This window comes from Microtus oregoni, unplaced genomic scaffold (assembly GCF_018167655.1).
Source record: "Microtus oregoni isolate MIOR12 unplaced genomic scaffold, Mior012 000001F_ref0000356, whole genome shotgun sequence".
NCBI lineage: Eukaryota > Metazoa > Chordata > Mammalia > Rodentia > Cricetidae > Microtus > Microtus oregoni.
Genome location: NW_024543060.1, coordinates 52,034,204 through 52,054,452, shown reverse-complemented (window position 1 = coordinate 52,054,452; position 20,249 = coordinate 52,034,204). Strand labels below are relative to the sequence as shown.

The 20,249-nt window shown below is 42.6% G+C and overlaps 1 protein-coding gene, 1 long non-coding RNA gene and 1 other non-coding gene across 6 annotated transcripts in view; 2 read left to right on the top strand and 1 right to left on the bottom strand.

Annotated features, from left to right (window-relative positions):
• The window catches only part of Clybl (citramalyl-CoA lyase), a 217,975-nt gene that overhangs the window by 11,034 nt on the left and 186,692 nt on the right, over window positions 1–20,249 (bottom strand). For all 3 annotated transcript variants that reach the window (XM_041663598.1, XM_041663608.1, XM_041663617.1), the window contains exons 3-7: window positions 17,871–18,059; window positions 13,349–13,450; window positions 11,533–11,626; window positions 10,093–10,260; window positions 5,556–5,680 (exon numbers count right to left, since the gene is read on the bottom strand). In XM_041663598.1, coding sequence (XP_041519532.1) covers window positions 5,556–5,680; window positions 10,093–10,260; window positions 11,533–11,626; window positions 13,349–13,450; window positions 17,871–18,059 — 678 coding nt within the window. The remainder of the gene's footprint in view (window positions 1–5,555; window positions 5,681–10,092; window positions 10,261–11,532; window positions 11,627–13,348; window positions 13,451–17,870; window positions 18,060–20,249) is intronic.
• The window catches only part of LOC121455867, a 77,909-nt gene that overhangs the window by 56,607 nt on the left and 1,053 nt on the right, over window positions 1–20,249 (top strand). Inside the window, exon 1 of one of the 2 annotated variants that reach the window (XR_005975550.1) lies at window positions 17,768–18,513. The exons of the other annotated variant lie outside the window; for it this stretch is intronic. This is a non-coding gene — a long non-coding RNA (uncharacterized LOC121455867). Of the gene's footprint in view, window positions 1–17,767; window positions 18,514–20,249 lie in introns of those variants that run through there. 2 annotated transcript variants of the gene reach the window in all.
• LOC121464940 lies at window positions 1,881–1,984 on the top strand. Its single transcript, XR_005976590.1, has one exon. It is a non-coding gene; the product is annotated as a U6 spliceosomal RNA (small nuclear RNA).

Sequence of the window (20,249 nt, the reverse complement as noted above, 5' to 3'; positions counted from 1 at the left end):
CCAGACTCTGAGCACCCATGTAAAAGCTGGGTGCCGTGAGCTGTGGCATCCCCAGGGTCGGGGGTGGGTGTCTGCTGTGTCTGCTGGCCAGTTAGTCTAGCAAATGGGCAAACTCCAGGCTCAATGAAAGAAGACCTCTCAAAAACTAAGGTAGAGAATAAGAGAGGATGAAGCCTGATATTGACCCCTGACCTCTACACGTGTGCACACCAGTGTGCACAGCAGCACAAAACCCACACACAGACAGCCAGACATCACACACACACAGCATGCACACACATGTGTGCGTGAGCGTGTGAGTGTGCACACACACACACACACACACACACACACACACACACACACATACACAAATCATGTCCAGTCTGTCATTGGTGCAAATGTTCACTGTTACCCAGAAGAAAGCGTATTTGCACTATTTTATTGAAGAGTGGTGGTCACAGCTTTATAACCACCTTGGATATGAGTGATTTCCAAACAGATCTAACTATAAGGTAGATAAATTTAAGAAAATGTTCAGATGCGGGGAGATATACATACAGAGTAAAGCTATTTGGATTATACTACCTTTAAGAATCGGCTTTAACGAATCATATTAAAGATGAAGTCAACAAGTTAACCAGACAACCTATGCAAAATGAAAATGAAAACAAAGCAAAAGTAACAAAATAAAAACCCTCCCATCCCTTAATGCAGGACTGGCCCTTTGCCTCTAAAAACAAGGCGAGTTAAGAGCTGCATGGGAATTTGACTACCGTGTTTTAAATGTGTTTTTCTTTTTTTAATTGTAACTTAGTGTGTATCAAATTTGCCGCAAGCCATTGGTACACTCAGATTTCCTAGGGCTGGGCTTTTTGGAGTGGATATTACGGCATATAGCTCTGGAAACTCTAAACGAACAGGGACACAAAGGAAAAACAGTTACCGGGAATGGCAGGAATATGTTTCCGCCCCATCTTTCATTTTGACCCGGATTCACTGGGCACTACTCGGATTGTTGTTCAGAAATAGACAGGAAAAGCTGTGGGTGGTGGAACGGGCGGCTGGGTGGGGATGGGGACACACTGTCATCTATTAGCCGTTCAGTTCTTTCAGCCGACAAAGACAACAAGCCAATCTTTAGATGGTTTATTTGATCTGTGTGAAAGAGTGGCCGTGGACTTTCTGGCACTTGAACAAGCAGGAACTGTATTTTTGGGTGGAGAGAGCCATCTGGATGGGACGGTATTTCTTTTGTATAGCTCCGCATTCGGAAGCATCAAGGAAAGGTACAGCAGCGGTACCCTAAGGAAAGCACTTCTCCCCGTAGTTGGGAGGGGATGATCTGGTGCAGCTGGCTGCTTTTGAGATAAAAAGGAACCAACCACCTTCTCCTTTCTGCTCTAATGAGAGAATTCTTGTAACTGATATTCCCCGCATTGGAAGTGTTTACGAATGTCAGCTCAAGAGTCCGAGCTACTGCGCCTTCCTGAGCGAAACAGGAACGTTCCAGTTCCGTGTCATATTTACGATCCTCACGTCACTGCTGACCTCGCCTTTGACCTTTATAATTGTTAATGGGATCTAGATCCTGAATGAGAGCCCCCCCCCCCCCTTGATGCTTAGTCAGCTCGTGACGCCGACATGAAGACTGCTAAAAACGTTCAAACAAAATCCTTCCAAGCTGACCCGATGCACTCAGGGCCATGACGAGATTAAAGAGAAAGAGGGATTGTCTGGAAAACTGAATCAAACTCAGGGCTGCAGCCAGACACCGCAAGAATATGTCTGTTCTAACAAAGAACCTCAAAAGCTCATCCTAAGTACATATTTTGCTAGTCTTCTGTACTTTTTCACACTAGAAAGAAGTGGTAACTCTTATGCAAAGGTTTCTTTTGGCTGTACTTGCTCCGGCAGTACGTGTACTAAAACTGTAAAGATACAGAGATTAGCATCGCCCTTGCGCAAGGAAGACAGTCAAATTCCTGAAGCATCCCATATTTCTACAAGTTCAAAAGATTCCCTTTGGTCGGTGATCATTTTAGAAAAGCAATGGGCTGTTTCTTTGAGCTGTCATTTTTGTCTAGTAAGCAATGAACAAGAAGAAAGACTTAGCAGCAACATTATAATACGGATGGAAAAAAACATGCAGGGTCAAATACGCTTTTATATATTGCACGAATACATATGTGATAGGTGCCTAATTCTCTGTAATTAACAGCTTCTGAAATCCCAACAACAACTAAGGATTTGCGAAGTTTCCACTGTAATTATCCAGTTTTCACATTATGTAAAATTCTTACTGGATTAAAAACAAAAAACAAGAAAACCATGTTTCTTTGTTAAGCCAACACTAAATCCAGTTCTGAATGGAGAATTTCCAGATATTCTAAAAACCATCACTATGAAAAAGTAATTGACTTTATAAAAGTCATTTGATAAAAATTATTGGATATATATGAGAATAATTTGAAAGAAAATCCTTTATACATCCCAAGCAAATCATATGAAAATGATTTATGGCAGCTGAAGTATTTTACCAGGTAATTGCCAGAAGAACTAAGGTGCAGTTGTCTCTCAGAATGCATTTTTCTGGAACGAAGGGGGCATCTGTCTGGTTAATAATGGAGGTGAACACGTCAGTTAAATGACAAATATTTTACTTCCTGAGAATTAAAACAGGAATAGAACTTATGCTGAAAGAGCTTTTCCTAACAGATCTGAATAAGAGAGACCAAGCTACAGTTCCAAATATCAGTGTCTTGCTCCCGATCTTATTACCAGGGGGCCTCTGTCAGGTAAGAGTACTCAGTGTACCTGTCGAACACTAAGAGACGAGGCAGAGGAAGTATCATTATATTTCTAAGGTAAACTGTTTCCCCATGTTCTCATTATAAGCGCATAAGAGTTGATTTCCATGGAACTTCTAATAGAAAAGGACCCTGAGTGATCAAAGCCTGCGCCCCAACAACTCACCTGCCCGGGACATAGCCTTCCCGTGATGGCTGCCATTTAGAAACAGGGAGAAAAAGTAGGACTTTCACTATCTTATCACTTTAGAAAACATAAGTGACCCGGTATAAACTGCCAACCCCAGCCACGCTTCGGTCTCCAAGCAGAAAGGACACAATTGAGGGCCAGGGGTGGGAGAAAAGGCAAAGCTACATCATACTGCCTTCTTGGGCCGTTTCTCCTTAGAGGAATTAATTAAATGAAATTTTCATCAGAGGAGAGGGACAGGGCCTCAGGGAAATTCATGAACACCTCACCAGGATACAAGCTATCTATTTCCCATCCTTGGGAGTCATCTGTGTTTGGACAAAATATCCGGGGGTTCGTATTTTTCATAAGTGGCACACATTGGAACTAAAACAGATTAGATGTTTGTTGGAGGTGATATTTCCTACAACTGGGTGCTTATTTATCTAAGATCTCTTCCAAAAGAACCCACACGATTTAAACCGCAAGAACCCGTCAAGATCTAGAGGCGCCTACCTGCGATCCCTGTGTTTGAGGCCAGCCGGTTTACAGGCTCGGTGAAAGAATCGTGCTAACCGGATAAAATAACCATATGTCCCTACTGGAGGCTCCATTACTTGAGTCATTTAAACCTCGCTGGACAAAAAGCACCAGGCCCATTTGCTGTAGGAAACAACCCTCCACAAAGTGGACAGGGAAGAAATGACCTAATAGGCAATGCCCTCTGCTCCAGTTTCTCTGGTTCTGTGTTAAGAAAAGCTGGCCTGCCACACTTTTGTGAAAGCTTGTGCCCCAATTATACCCCAACAAGAGGGCCACTGCTTATTTGGAGAATGAAAAGAAAACAGCCCAGAACTTAACATTTACATCGCCATTATCAAAGTCTTGGGCAATTTCCCCTAAGGAATAATATTTTCAAAATATAATGGAAAAGAGGGGTTGCCGCCTTCATTTGGGAACCCAACTGGTGGGAAAGGGGGGTTTCTGGTCTGACTTCTGTTTGGGAGCTAGTGAAATGGAGGAAAGGGTTCAGGTGAAACAATTCACGGAGGCAGAGCCAGCCCACACTGGATCTGTGTGCCATCTCAAGGCAACACGTTCTGCCTCAGTTTCCCCTTTCAATAAGCGGTGATCGCTTGCACATTGCCAGCTGGCATGAGGCAGAACTGAGGGAAGTGTGTGTGTGTGTGTGTGTGTGTGTGTGTGTGTGTGAATGGGCAGATGTGTGAGAGGGATGTGGATGGAGTTGTTTGTGTCAGTGAAGGAGTACAAGGATTTTCTTTCTATGCAAATATGCTCATTTCCAGGCAAGCTTCATTTTGGGTTGAAATGTGTAAACAGAAATAAAGTACGATGCCAACTTAAAATTAATTTTTCTGTGAAATGCAGAATATTTTTGATGGTCACCATTGATATGAAATTTTAAAAAAATGCTATGTATCATTAAACTGGTGTAATGTCCAAATGGGATTGTTTCTAGATTCTAGATCCTAGAACTTCAGGCTTTGTATATTAAGTATGAATCTGTACGAACGTGTGGGGGGAGGTGGGCATATGCCTGCTCATGGTTGAAGGCAGACTTCTGTAGGCAATGACCTACTTAATATTGTTACCCACTTAAACAAGTGTTGTGATGTTCAGGTGTCCTTGGTGCCAGGGAACGTGCAAAGGACACTTCTCATACCACTGTCCCAGGTCCGCCACTGAAAACCAGCTTGTGCTTCTCCTCTGCTGTCTTTCTATTTATTTATTTAACACCCAGGACTTTTGCAATCTTTCTCTCCTAAACAATTCTGTACTGGGAGGCAAGACAACGCCATTCCTTACAGAAGGCTCGGGCTGAGGTGAGAGATTAGATCATCCCTCTGAAAAAGAGGCAAACGGTATTACTGCAAATAACCTTTGAGACAATTAACCGACAATGCATAAACCTTCCTTCAGGCGACACCTAATTTAAGTGTTACTGGCACAAAGTGGGGACAGATTGCGCATTACCACCGCAATATTTACACAGCAGAAACCCACAGAGCGGGAAACGCAGGCTCAATGAAGCACTAAATTAGAACAACCGCACTCAGTGTTAATTTGCCTTCCATTCTTTCCAAACCTCAGGTCCAGAAATCAGTACAAATCCATCTACACCTCCCACCCTAAATGACTAAACCTGAGGAGACAGTAGTACTTCTTTTTTCTAGTCCCCCCCCCAACTATAATAACGTGAAATTGATTTGTTTCCTCTATGAGAGCCATGTGGCCAAACTGTGTTTACGATGTACTTGCACCTTGGTCTGAAATTATTTTCATACAAGCGCTGCTCGGAAGACTGCACAGGAGGAACTAACAAGACTTAACTTTTTCTAAGGCTGCCAACACTGCGTACAGACAAGATACAGATTAGTGAGATGTTTAGGGAAAGGGATGGGTATCTGCCTTCAGGGATTTTTCTCAAGGATAAATCTTATTTCCATCCCACATTTCCCCTTCCTTCTGCCACACGCAATGACTTTTCCTTAAGCATTCATAGGTACTACTTTACCTCATCCCTGCCCACCGTATTTTAAACTCCAGCATCACTGAAGCACTGACAAAACATTTACCTTTCCCAGTTGCTGGTGCTCTTTGAAGGCGGCGATCAGCTCTTCAGCCCACTGAATTTTTTCCAGGGTCGGAGTAAACTGTTCTTGCACCACCGCAATCTGGTTAGGGTGGATCACCTGTTTACCTGCAAGGAGAGGAACCACACTGAAGGCTCGGGGACAGACACCTCAGACAAACTAAGTGTGTCCAGCTTGGGACACCCCTGGATGCCTCACAGAGTGGGTGCTGGAGAACAGAAACAGTACAAAATAAAACCCAAGATCAGACAAGCTTTTCCAGAAAACCATGTAAGAACAAATATCAGTATGGGGGAAACAGCACTCTAGATTTATAGAAGTGCCACTATGTAGTAGAAAAATCTCTTATTTTAGTTACAGGTGGCTGACGAGGCAGCTTGTTGAATAACTACTTTGCCTGTGATTTTTAACTGGAGAATATATCTGTAAATTATCCATTATCTTGAGTAGAATGAAATTAAATGAGAATTCTTTCAAATTGTATAAGCTGTCTCTCCTGCTTGTGTGGGAGAATTGTGTTGCTTCCTATAGTTCTTACACCAACGACGTGTCAATTATTAAGCTTCTCCACAGATGTTATGACCATATTAATACCAAACACTACCTTACGATAATCTGTGTAATTTTCTTTCTGAGCATGTCATTTTTAACATGTTCATTTTAATGAAAATGTATCTAGAGTTGTAACATAAGAGGCAAATTTGAATACTGTGGCATCTAGATAATTTAAAAAAATTTTAAATAAAAAGACTACAGAAAATTTAGCTTCCAAAAATATATTCAGAGCTTCCCTTTTTTCTTATAGTATGAGAGTTGGTTAGTCTTCAAATTACAAGAAATTGTATCTATGTAGAAATACCTTCAAAAAAAATCTCTGATTCTTTTTGAAGTTTAAGGATTTTAAATAAAAGCATTAGCTATACACAGGTCTCAAAGGATTCTATGCAATCAACACTGTTAATAAAAAACCCTCAATTTAACAATTGGGGAAGTATGGTATTTAATCAGGTCATTAATAAAATGCAATATAATTTAATGTCACAGTGATGAGATTATGCTGCATTACATGATAAAGTTATGAACACAAATTGCCTCTTTAAAACTGATGTACACGTAATGGCTGCTAACTGTATCTCTTGCCACATTAATTTGCTTTGCTTTTGAAACAGTTGTTTCAATATTTAACCACTACAATTACAGCCCAGATGTTTTATAAAACACCAGTTTCTGTTACTACCCTTATTCTGTGGAGTACATAAAGGAACAATGTTTGTAAAAATAGTCAAACAGGGATTTTTTTCTTTCGTGATAATGTTTCAATAGTCGACTAGATAATATGTTTCAGGCCCTGGCAGAGTTGAAACATTCCATGTTACCGTTGCATTCCTGCCTGTCAGTGCCAAGGGAAAATGTTAGGCACCTATGCAAATAAAGGTACTTCAAACTATCGGAAGACTAATTTTTGGAGACAAAATAACAGGAGCTACAAATTTGAACTCTTTTCAAATAGTAGGTATTCATTCCACATTTAATTAATTTAATAGTTGTAATAATATTATTTAAAAAGCTTATCAGCGCCCAGTAGTCATTTCCTAATTGTTAGCCTGGGATTTTATAATTTATGTACATAATTTACATTGCTGTGCAAAAAGGCAGATTTCACAGAAACTTTTGGGACAGGCACTGTAACGTGAAGAGCAAACAACCAGCTCGCTAGATTCTCGTGGAATCTCCCGACAGCTGGGAAGTACCTATATTTGAATAAGAGGTCACTGTGAAGATCTATGCTGGGCTTTTACAGTGTACGTACACTGGCATGCCAAGGCCGCTTTCGTCATTGCATACATTCCGATGTATAGCGGGCTTTACTGCCGTGTGGGAACGAAGCAAATATTTTATCCAGAAGGCTTGTTATTGACAAGGTACCAAGAGGGTGCAAAGTTGGACGGCATTAAAATTTATGACCGTGAGATCCTTTTTACAGGGACCACTTGATAGATCTTGCTTTAAATCAATACCTGTCAAGTCTTTTAGGTAACTGTATGATGGTGTCATTTCTGTCTTCTACAAAAGAGGCAAAAAAAAAAAAAAAAAAACCTAAAAAAGAAAACGAGGAAAAAAAAACCTATATTGCTTTTCATATTTATAATCTTGCTTCATAGCATGTAGTACCATAGTAACTGCAATGGCTAAGTGAGTGGGGAAGGCATTCTCCCGAGTTTTAGTTTGGGTGTCTTTTTATTACTTTAAAAAAATATCCTAAAGTTAACGGCTACGCCAACGGATTGATTTTAGATCAGTCCATGTGAGTGGGGACCCCATGCAGTAACGACAGCAAAATACAAACTACAGCCCACTGTTTGGTGTAATGGTAACTTCTTTTGGAGGGAGGAAATGGGAGACATGACATTCTCCTAAAATAAAACTAAGTATGTGTGTGGACACATTTAAATTTTTGCTTTAAAGTATAGACAACCTGGCCTGTACCGGTGTTACGTTATACGACACTGCCATTGGTTTTTAAGCCCTTTGACCACCTGCTTCAGACGAGTACTGTACAGTTGGTGACAATATTTCGTCTTCTCCCCTCCCTCCCTTTCATCTTCTGTTTCTTCTTTCCCTTCCTTACACAAGGCTTAAGGTATCACAACTAAATCCCAAAACCTAGTACTCTAAGATAAGGGTAGCATAAAATATTCAGTGAGAGCATGAGTTTAAAAAAATGCTATACGTAGTCTCTTCTGACTACCTTTTATTAGTATGTAGAAATATAGTCGTGGCAACAAAGAGCTTTTCTCTCAAAATCAGTAAGTATGAACGGCGTGTGGCCCCCAGCTTACAACTTCTGTCACTTGGATGCACGATGGGCACCGTGCCCTCGGTGCCCCCCTGCACCCTGGCCTCCATCTTCCTGTGATTTAATGCTCCCCGTTGGGCAGAAACAATAGTGCCAGGTCCATAAGTTCTTCGTGCTGAGTTGGGCACAGTCTAGACATTTAAACCGGATTTGAAATAGCTTGTCTTTTGAGATTGAATTGGGGACCAATTTAATTCAGTTCTGTATCTTGAGAAACCTTTGAGCCCCAGAGGAAGCTGGAAAAACATCAACCCAAGAACATGAAGGGCTGGTGGCTGAGGCCAGGGCGCTCCTTCCGACTGAATTTGCTCTCACTTCAGAACAACATCTGGCTGCCTGGCAGCTAATGGCACATGGTACAGGCCAACAACATCAGGGTCTTTTAGATTTCATGGAGTTCTTTCTCCAGCTTTCCCATTTGGGCCTCATCCTACTGGCCACTGGAAGGAGGCAGGGACAGGCATGCCCCGTGCGCTGATTAGCAGGGGGATTCCCCCCCCCTCGGTCTATATTAAATATAAGGAGAAATTACTAATAGTTGAAATCATTGGACAACACTTCTATGCATGGGATCGTATGCTCTTAAGCTTAAAAAACTAGGCATCAGGTTTATTTTAGTGCTCTGCTAGATACAAAAACAGATGTCAGGATTATTTTATTCTAAAATAACCATACTGTTACTTAAGCCTTTCCATTTTGTTTCAGGATAAGAGATCCTCTGCTAATATACCTTTTTCATTTCAAGGTATGTTATGAGACTTTCAGCTAAATTCTGACTAGGTATAGTACCAAAATATCTTTAAAGGGGAATAACATTTTTTCCTACCTTCCTTCCCTCCTCCTCCTTGCTGGGTACATTTATAGCTATCAATCTTAGCACTTTCACTGTAAGGATAAACAAGAGAAAGAGAGAATACTTGTATGTGTGTGTGTGTGTGTGTGTGTGTGTGTGTGTAAACACTCATGTGCACGTTTGCATGCAACTGCACAGGATTATTTATGCATAAGAATTCTACTAAGGTTTTCAAAAGACAGAGTTCTGTTTGCAGAACGTGATTTTCAGTTGTTCGTTGGACTCCTGAGGACAGGAGTGATGATCACATTGATGACTGTTAGTGCCTGCCTGTACCCCATGCAGGCCTGTGAGGGACTCACGGACCCAGTGCCAGCCCGTACCCGTAGACTTTGGCAGGTATGCAGACACTTATTGAGAGAGGAAAGGGGCTTAAAGTATCCAGATAATTTTTAAAAAGCAGCTATACGTAAAAATCAAATCACAGGCAATATCATCAATTAAAGATGAATTAATACTTTAACTATTTTAGGAACATTTTCTTATGTTACATCAATCTAAATTTCTGACAGTTATTCACTCTGAAACCCTCCCATAATGGCCTCATCCCTGGCCTGGGTCAGCTCAAACTACACTGAAATACTTAGTAAGATGTTGGGGGGAGTAACAAATGCAAAGAAACAAACTGAAATGAGTGTTATGTTTTATAATTTGCAGAGAGAGAGCGAGCCACCCACCAGCCCAGCTAGAGATTATGTGCCTTCTGCTCTGTGCACCATCTCGTGTTACAGGTCATGCGGTGAGCAGACATCTCTTTTTCCTGGGATGCCTGCTAATGTACACACTTAAGACAGCATCAGGCATCGTACCAGTGAAGCCCATAGCGGCGGCCTCTCTTGACTGCTTGAGAAGCCCATCTCCATCCCGGAAGTCAATGTACACAAGATCTATGGCTTGTAGGCCAAAGGCCTTCGCTATGACGACAATCTTCTGCCGGGCATAGAGGATGTCTTGGGTGTCCTTGTTGCTTGTTGCACCTGTTAAGTGGAATATGCATAGAAAAGTGAGACGTTGCCCTTGGAAGCAAACCCAGACACACGTACTATAGGAACCAGCTTATAAAGGCGTTTCCCTGGGGACTGCATCCCAGAAAAGCAATTATTAATACGCACAGGAAGACAGGTGTATGGGGAAGGAATGTTGAATGGCGCACGTGTCTAGTAAACTGGCACACTTTTCAATATAATCACTGGTACATGAGCCTGGAAAAGGCCCCTCCTCCGTACCCGGAGGTGGAAGTGGGGTCACAGCGACCTGATTCTCCTCCTCTGTGTTATCACTTGGAGAGTGTCAGGTCAAACACAGAACTGCACGTATCTGGGAGGCCACATGTGGGGAAGTGGCTCACTTCTTAGGAATGGCATGGGCTGTGTTGTCACATCTGTCCTCAAAGATGTTCTGAGCCTGCGCTCTGGGGTTTGGTTGGAGCACTTGGGAAACGAGAAAGACTCTCATTTTGGGAGAGGCAGAAAGCGCCTGTCTACCTCTTGTAGTACACTTAGCTGCGGGGCACAGGAGAGTCTCTTGAGAAGACCTGTGTCAACATAAAATTTTCTTTTTCACCCTGAGGGGAGGGAGTGTGTCACTGCCTAAAGTCGGGCTACAATACTAGGAAAAGTGTCCCCAGAACCCTGGGATGTGGGTCAGAAGATGCCTTCTGTAATGTTGGCCTCCAGGCTCCAACCGTGGAAACGCTCAGATAAAAGTGCAGTGCGCAAGGGGAGAAACACATCACTGGGCAATGGCTGGGGCCAGGAAATGTTTAACAATAAATGTTCTGAAATATACACTAAGGCAAATTTATAATCTATCTTAAAAAACATTTGCCTACTACCTTTAATGTAGAAGACACTGTATTGAGGCCAACAGGCTTGGAGGCCCAGATCCTGTACTGACGTGAGGACAGAGCGTTTAAGCCAGCATCGGGCTGTTGCTGCTAGTAGAAGCCAAGTAGAACCCGTATGTTCCTGAGCATGCCTGAGGCTGCAAGGGGCTTTTATTAGTTACTTTATAAGTGAGCGGACATAATGACGCAGGACTCTGGGAGCAGGAAATGGAGCCCTAAATTATTGGGAAGTGGTGGTCAGTGAGTTGTCATGAAAAAAGCCATGGTCAGGACTGGGAAATATGCATTGTTATGCAAATGTCCCTTCGTGAGGGGGCAAAGAAAAAATTACACACACACACATACACACACATACACAGGGTGGGGTGGGGCTAGGGGTGAGAGAGAGAGATATCTTCAACACCTATGCTGGCTCGGAAATCTTCTCCTCCGAAAACGACTGCATCTAGGAACAGACCCACTTGAGGCCCAACCTTCAGGGTCTCTTCACACACTGCCTGGAAAAAGAACACAACAGGGTCTCAGAGGCTGGGAGCCAGTGCACCAGCGATACAAAAGATCTGGATGCTAACACAGTTTGGCTGAAACAAACTGAGCCCTTCCCCCAAAGCTTTAGTGTTCCCCGGATGAGTCCCTCATACACGTTTGCTCTGCCTGGTGTTTACGTTGACAGAGCCATCACTATTTATTACATAGCTAGAATGCTCAAACTAGAGGCCACCCAATCTTCTAGATGACTTTGAGTGAACTTTTTTTTTAGCTTCTATTATAAGTAATTTATGTCTCTCTAGAATTTGTTTTTGCTTTAAGTGACAATTAAATAGTAAACATAAAGGCACAAGAGAGGCGGAAGCATTTTTGAAATCCAACTAATTGAATTATTTGAATTAGGGTCAAGTAAAATGGTTTCAGGCTTAAAGTCAGGCAGTGCAAAACCTACAACTTCGGAGGGGAAATAAAAATGCTACGGGTCACCCAGGGAGTGGAACAAAGCAACTCTGACACGTCCAGACGAAAGTAAAGACGAATCACGTTCGCTGGAGGTAGAACTGTGGGTCTTGGGTCTGTGAAGTGCTAGCATTTGTGTAGATGGGAACGGGATGAGGGAAGTGGTGGGGTTACTGTTGATTAATTTCAGGCCTTGTGGGAGTGCCTAAATACATTACTGAATAAAATGGCAAAATTGTAGTTTGAAATTAAATCACTGTTCGTATCTGATTCCAGCTAAGGGGTGTATGTGCTCCTGATTGTGCTCTGGGGGTGCTAGGGTGGGCTGCGGCACTCTGTGGTTATTTGTATAAAGGAGTTAGTCACGAGACAGGCGTGAAGCAGCCCCCCAAAATTTGCACTCGGCCCTCCTGCACACCCCTGTGGGTCTGTAAAACTCCCAGAGCATCTGCTTGTATGTTCTCCACTGCAGACCATCTAACTTTTATTAGTGATTTTTTCCCCCTGCCCTCTGAAGTGGAAGAAAATAAAACAAAACATTAAAACATTAAGGACTAGAAAATCTGGGAAGAGGGTACAGGGGGTGCTAGACAGTCGTTCGAAGGTCAGGTGGACTGGGAGACACATTCTGGGAAATCAGGGAGACAGACGAGCTGGCTCTGAGTCTGGGAGGACAGGTAGTTTAATGTAACCACACAGCCACGGTGGCTGAGAACTGGCTCAGCTCATCCTTTTAAATGTGTGCTAGAAGACACTATGTTTGAAACATGACACTGTAAGTTATTTATATATGTGAACTTAAACAATAATCTTATCCGCTAGAGAGTACAGATGATAGTACTACAGAAAGGCCAGGGCATTTGAGGATGGAAAGACAATTTTCAGGAAAAACAATTCAAATTTAATTCATAAAGGTGACAAAATAAAATATCCATGTACATTTAATCTATACATGTACCAGTTGAAAACACAGTTAATTCTGTGATTTTATATATATGTATATACTCCAGGAACACATAAATGTTTTGTTTAGATATTTGAGACACACAAGGCCTTCTTTATAAACTGATTTCTTTGTCTTCCAAGATAGTGACAATCCAAGATAATGTTTTTGGAGTAGGATGGATAAGACATGGTATAAATACCTTTCTTTGTTTACAAATCTTTCTTTAAAAAATTTTAAGTAGATGTTCAAATTAAAAAAAAAACAGTTCCCTTTAGGTAATTAAAATAAAATGCTAACTTACATCACCACATTATGGCTTTCTTACCTTGAAATTGAGCAAACCCATGGCAGTCTCCACAAAGGGGATTAAATTCATTGGCTGTTCAAGTTTTCGGCCTTTTAAGTGGAATGAAAATTTGTCTGAAAACTAAAATCAGAAGTGTCATAGGTGATTAGCGACAAGAACAGAAGTTCAACCCCTGAAATGCAGACACAGGAGCAGGGCTGAAGCCTTTGACCTGAGGAACTAATATCCCAGCCTCCTTCATCCACACAAAGGACCGGGGAGGGGGGGGAGCAAAAGCAGAGAAACTAAAGGTAACAAAGTTCCCCGGAAACCAGAAAGTGAAATCTCAAACACCACAATCCGCCTTCCTCCAGAGGAAATAATTTGAGGCCTAGGAGTTAGGAGGGAGGAGAGACTCCCAGGTTTAAATGGTTCCCTGGAAAACATATTTACCCAGGACCCCTCACCCTCTCCTCTCCACTAAATGCAAATGGCAGGCGCGGGAACAAAGCGCAGCTCGCTACCTGCCCTTCTGTTTTTGTTTCGAACCCAACTCCGACACACGTGCACTGTGTGGCGTTCAGCTGCCTTCTACATACATAAAATCGGTATCATTCGTTATAGTGCCGTTACCCTTTGTTCGGGAGGGTTTTCTTCATAATTTTTTTTTTAAGCTTACCTAGGAAGACCTTAAAAAGGAAGTTTAATTCTTTGAAGACCAAAGCTTGCCAATTTTTTCCATGAGACCAGTTCACAGCTAGCTCTGTGCTGCCAGTGGGGTAGCCCAAATTCCAAAATCTATCATCTGGAAACATACAAAAGCTCCCTCGCAGATCCCCCACACCCCCCGATTCAAAAAGGGGGGGTAGCCCCACAATCTAAATTGTAAATCTATTATGTCTATCTAGATCTAATAAGATGTGGGAAGATAAAAAAAGAGAGAGAGAGAGAAACACAGGTATAATAAAGATATTTTTGTAAATAAAGTTGAAAACATATATATCCATTTAAATTTAAGGAATATTCAGCCATTAATGGATATCAAAGGAAAAGGGAATTTTAATCATCTCTCCATTCAGTCTCAGTTGGGTAAATCATATCTAAGAGATTTGCATAAATATAAACCATCAAAGACTTTTCATCTTCAAAGGGGGTTTCAAGGCCTATAAGCTTTGTACTGTAATCATCACAGGTCACCACCCTGCAGGAATAAGGCTGCTATGGCAACATAAAAAACTAATGCTTAAGGCTTAGCATAATATTCTCACTAATAGAAAGGAAACTCATTTTAAAAGCTGGCAGCCTATTTACCAGAGGCAGGATTAAAGGTGTTATTTCCCCTTTACCTGCCCCCTCCTTGCCTGTGCGCCCCCCCTAAAAAAAACCTAATCACTGGGATCTTTAAAAAGCTTTTCAGCGATTTGCAGTAACTTTACAATTAGGCTAAAATAAATCACAGCTTTCAGTAATGAAGAATGATTCCCATTGCTCGCCGCCCCTCCCTCCGAGCCGCGTCACCAGCTCCTCTCCTAGTAACTTTCAGGGAAGGAACCATCCACGACCACAGCCCGGGCCAAGAGGAGGCTGACGGGATGGGGCAGCCATACGGTACTAGATGCTGGGAAAATAAAACATAATTTATGTCACAATTAAACTTCAAAACAAGTAGTGAAATATTGGTGGTTTGAGTGTTGAATACATAGCTATGGGTTTTCTTTTCTCATTAAAAAAAAGAAAAAGAAAAAAAAGAAGAAGAAGAAGAAGAAAGAAAACTCCCAAGGCTACTTGGACCTTTCTCTGTGATAGTCATTATAACTACAAAAATCGTAAAGTTTACAAGTAGGTAAATCTTTTACAAGATATCCCCTGTTCTTAATGAACAAAACCTCTAATGCCTTTTGCTTTATAGCCAATAGGGGCATTTAAAAATAAAATATGCTAGCCCCTCCCCCTTCCCCATCCCCTTCTTTCTTAAAAAATTGCATTAAGTACTAACACAAAAGGTAACTAGTGGAGAAGTTTCAATTAATTTTTTCAAAAGGAGACGATTAAATGTTTCCGGCCTGGTAAAGTGTTCATTTCATCGAGGTGGAGGGGACTGGGGAGGGGGGGCATGAGGAAAAGAAGGGGGGAAAATTACAAAGAGATTGGGGAGGAGATGAAGTAGCAGGGCTCAGCAATTCTTTCAGTCCCCGCGCACACCCAATAGCCTGTTGGAAGAATGCACACTGTTGGGATTTGTGGGAGAATTGTCCCGCGACAAAAGAGGCAGAGTTACGCTTGTTACAGCCCAATAAGCCGTGCCAGTCAGACAAGAGCCCACACTAACGACAAAAGGCGAGCAGGCGATTCTCACACAAAAGAAAACAAGCAAGCCGGTCTTTCAGTTGTGCGCCAGGCTTGGGGTTTTACGCTCGGCACACATACAAACCAAGAGGAAAATAAACAGCCCCGGAGACTTCTGCTAGCTACAAGTCCTATTTCAGAGTGCCCCTCACATAGACGGATCTGAAACAGCGACAGGAAGCTTAGCTCCAGGTTGGGGAGATCTCATCCCCATCTTAAGTGAACAGTGACACAGTGTTAATAGGCATTAACGAGGAAACTAACGGGAAGAGGAATTTAGAGTTCTCCATCAGCTTAACACTTGTCTGGATGGGGTCGGAACCCTCAGGACATTAATAGGCTCTACACCCCTGTCTCTCTATGTAACTAAGGCTAACTTGGTGAGATCTCTGGTTAACTAAGTAAACATAAGCCCTTGATGAGCAGGTCTTTGAGAGAGCTCCAATGTAGAGCTGCCAACACAAATACCATGGCATCTACATGTGTAACAGTTCTCAATCTTCAGTAGCTACGGTTAAAGAATAGAGAAGATAAATTGACTTTTCATATCTTATATTCAACTAGTAGATCCCAAATATTATGACTGCAATATGGAACCACTATAAAATTGGGATGTTTTCCATTTTTCTTTCTCCACTTGGAAAGAATACCAACTTTCTAAAGTCAGGCATGTGTGTGTTTTATTCTGATCTGTGCACACCTCAATCGCACTGGCCACATTTCAAGTGCTCAGCAGCTATAGTGGCAGGTGATCCACGTATGGACAATAAAGATGAAGCATATCCCGATAGATTAAAAATGTGAGCAGTTGGGGCTGGAGAGATGGCTCAGTGGTTAAGAGCACTTGCCGCTCTTCTGGTGGGTCTGGGTTCAATTCCCAGCACTCACATGGCAGCTCACAACCATCTATAACTTCAGGGGGTCTGACACCTTCATAGATGCATGCATGCATGCAGGCAGGACACCAAAGATTATTTTAAAAAATACATTGTTAATTTTTTTAAGTGAGCAGTTTCACCAGGTATGACAGCTACTCATAGTATTGCTATGTCTAGGGGCACAGCCTTCAGGATAATATGAGATATGGCTTTGAATGCCCCACCAGCCATTTAGCCCAGTTATTCCCAAAGGTTCTGCTCCAAGTGGTATAATAAAATGGCATTTTATTCAAGGGACTTACAGAATAATAGTAACTCCCTATTCAATACCCCCTTCCCGAATCTCACAATTAAAACAATCATAGCATAATTGGGCCCATTTCAAAGTTTTCTTAAGTAATTTGACATGCCAACCACTTTACATTTCAGGCTTTTATTGGCTGAAAAGTCTGTCGTGAAACGCAAACACACCTGACAGTAATTTAAAAAGGGGCGCACCAGAGAGCTGTTCAGGAAATAATATCTGAGCTAATTAAAACCACGAGTTAAAAGCTTCCTGTTTCTTCCTCCAGTTTGCCCTAAGGAGTGACCTTTCCCTTTTCTGCTTTGGGTTCTTTGCTTCATGTGCGGCTAGAGGTCCTCACTGCCTGTGACGGCTCCAGGAGAGCCTCAGCCAGAACCATCTACGTCATGGCTCTTCCAAGTACCAGCCCTGGCTTCCCAGCAGCAGGGCGGATGGATTCTCAGGCAAGTTGGTGTCCAGGAACTGACTTGTGAGGGCTACGGAGGCAGCTGCAGTGACCACAGATGCACTCAGAAAGCAAAAGCAGTTGTTTCCACAGGAGAGCTCTTCGGGGAAACGTGTTGGGGAAAGTGGGATTCTTGGGGAAGGAAATAGATTTACTACCTGCTTTTCACAATTCCTTCTGCTTCTTTCTTGAGAAAGGATCTCATGTAGCCTAGGCTGGCCCCAAACCTGAGGATGACCTTGAACTTCTGATCTTCCTGTCTCTATCTCCTGAGTGCTGGGGTTATATGATTTTGTCAACACACCCAATTTTAGGTGATGCTGTGTGGTATCTAACCAGGGCCTTCTGCATGTTAGGCAAGCCCTCTACCAATGGAGCTACATCCAGCCCCATGTCCTCCTTGTCTGTTTGAGTCTCTCTCTTTTCTCACAGTGCTAACTGAACCCAGGACCTGACACATGACAAGCAACCGCTCCATACATGAGTTATCGTGTGAGCTGTGTGTGTACGCATCTCTAAACCGATGCCGTCCCCTCCTGGAGACGACTCCTTAGCTGGCCCTGAGCCACACAGCAAAGCACAGCTTACCCACTGGATTTCTTCAGGACCTTCCACCTTTGGTAGCATCACACTAGAGGGCAGAACTCGGGCCTGCAGGATGGTCTCCAGGTCAGCCTCAGCCAGACCACTGGACACTGAGTTGATTCTCACACACTTTTCTGTTGGGCCCAGGTCAAAGTCTTCGAGAGTTCTTACTATTCTCTGCCGTGCTTCATCCTGTGAACATTGAGAAAAATGTACTTAAGTTTGCTCTTAACGTTAAGGAAGACCCAAGGAACAGTCCTGGAACTCTGATGGACACTGTGATGAGAATAACACCATTTCTGTCCACGAGAAAATGGTAGTGGAAACGAATCATCCACACTCGCAGGGGAGTGAATGATTTCTACACATCTTTCACGACGGCTGGAACACAAGGGGGATAAACCATCGTATATAGCATACTGACTGTGTACCTCTGAACGGCAGAGCAATGTGCTCATTTGTGTACTTTCTAGTGGAGGGGGTAAAATAATTCACTGATTGGGCATGAACTGTGCACTAAGCATAGCTCCAAGTCTTTCTCCCTTTTTCTTCATTTCTAGTCTTAGAAGCTAGATGTCATTGGAGTCGTGGCACTAGCATCTGTCAGCACAGTCGAAATGCAAGCCCTTGCACTTCTGCTCTCCAGGTATCACGGTTTTTTAAAAAAGGATTCATCTGTGTTGTTATTATTTTTTTGTGTGTGACCAAGTTGCGTCTTGACACTCAATTAAGAAAGGGTTTACAGGAATCTGACATTCAGTACTTCATGAAAGGTTCTCACTAACTCAGAGAGAACCAGTAATAGCACTTAGAAATCCCTTCACGGAGTGCTTGACACACAGACTGTTCTCTTTCATTTGACAGTCTCTGCTGCAGCTAAGAGAAGCTGAAAGTCACATTTGAATTATCCCGAGAAAAGCCGTACCAGCTTTGAGCTGGAGGTGAAGACTGTGGGGTGGTGGGGGGGAAGTGAGAACACGAAGAGCTGAGGGCTGGCAATGAGAGAAAGGGAGTTCTTAGGGCCATTCTTTACCGCCAATTCTAGTTTCAAAAATAAAGTCCTCCATCTTGCCAACAGCCCTCAACAAATTCTCACCACCAGAAGGAACACTTATCAAAGGTAGCTTCATTTGGGAAGAATGTTTATTACACCAATAAAACTTTAAAGCATCTAATACTGATGAATGCATTAAAAAAAAAAAGGTCCTGGAGCTGGAAGTATGCCTCAGTGGTTAAGAGCACTCAGTACTCTTGCAGAGGACCCAGGTTTAGTTTCCAGAATCCACTTGGTGGTTGCAGAGTGATACAGTCTGCTGGCCTCCATGGCCACTAGTCACAAACATGGTGCACATATATATACACATATACATTTACACACATAAGCAAACACTCAAACACATAAAATAAAATTACATAAACCTTTGATAAACTGACAGTATGCAGCCATTTGAATAGCAACACATATCTTATTTATTTATTTATTTTTGATTTTCGAGACAGGGTTTCTCCGTAGCTTTTGGTTCCTGTCCTGGAACTAGCTCTTGTAGACCAGGCTGGCCTCAAACTCACAGAGATCCACCTGCCTCTGCCTCCCGAGTGCTGGGATTAAAGGCGTGTGCCACCACCGCCCGGCAGCAACACATATCTCAGAAAAGAGCTCCCCAAGGCATAGAGAACCATGAATTATTTGATGCACGAAGTAAGCATGCCTTTAACCCTAGCACTCAGGAGACAGAGGCAAGCAGATCACGGAGTTCAAGGTCAGCTTGGTATATACATAGCGAGTTCCATGCTAGCAGAGTTTCATGGTAAGAGCCTATTTAAAACAAAAAGTGATAGAATTATTTAAGCCAACATAAAGTCTAGACCCACAGAGACAACCCAAGACAGTTGATTTAAACCAGACATAAGACAGAACAGAAATCAGGAAGGCTTCCTAGTTGGGGCCTGAGCTAAACAGTGTTATCAGAGTGTAGCTTAGCGTTATCGGGACAGGGGAAAGAGCACCCAGAACGAATTTAGATGTCTCTGTGCAAACCTGATTTCCAGAGTGTTGGCTGTGCATACTTAGGCCGAATTTAGGCAAAAGCAAGAGAAAGCACATGAGATGATGCAGTCAATAGTGACTCGGGTCCACACGATGAATGGCCATTACTTCATGTTTCTAGATTTGTCTTTAATTACATACGTGTGTGTTGTAGGACGTATGTACACACAAATGCCCTAAGAGGTAAGCGGCATCAGACTCCCCTGAAGATGGAGTCACAGGCGGGTGTGAGCCACACTTGATGAGGGTATGGGGAACCAAACACAAGTCCTCTTCAAGAGAAGGATGAGCTCTTAACCTCTAAGCCCCTCTCCAGTACCCACCCTTGCCCAAAC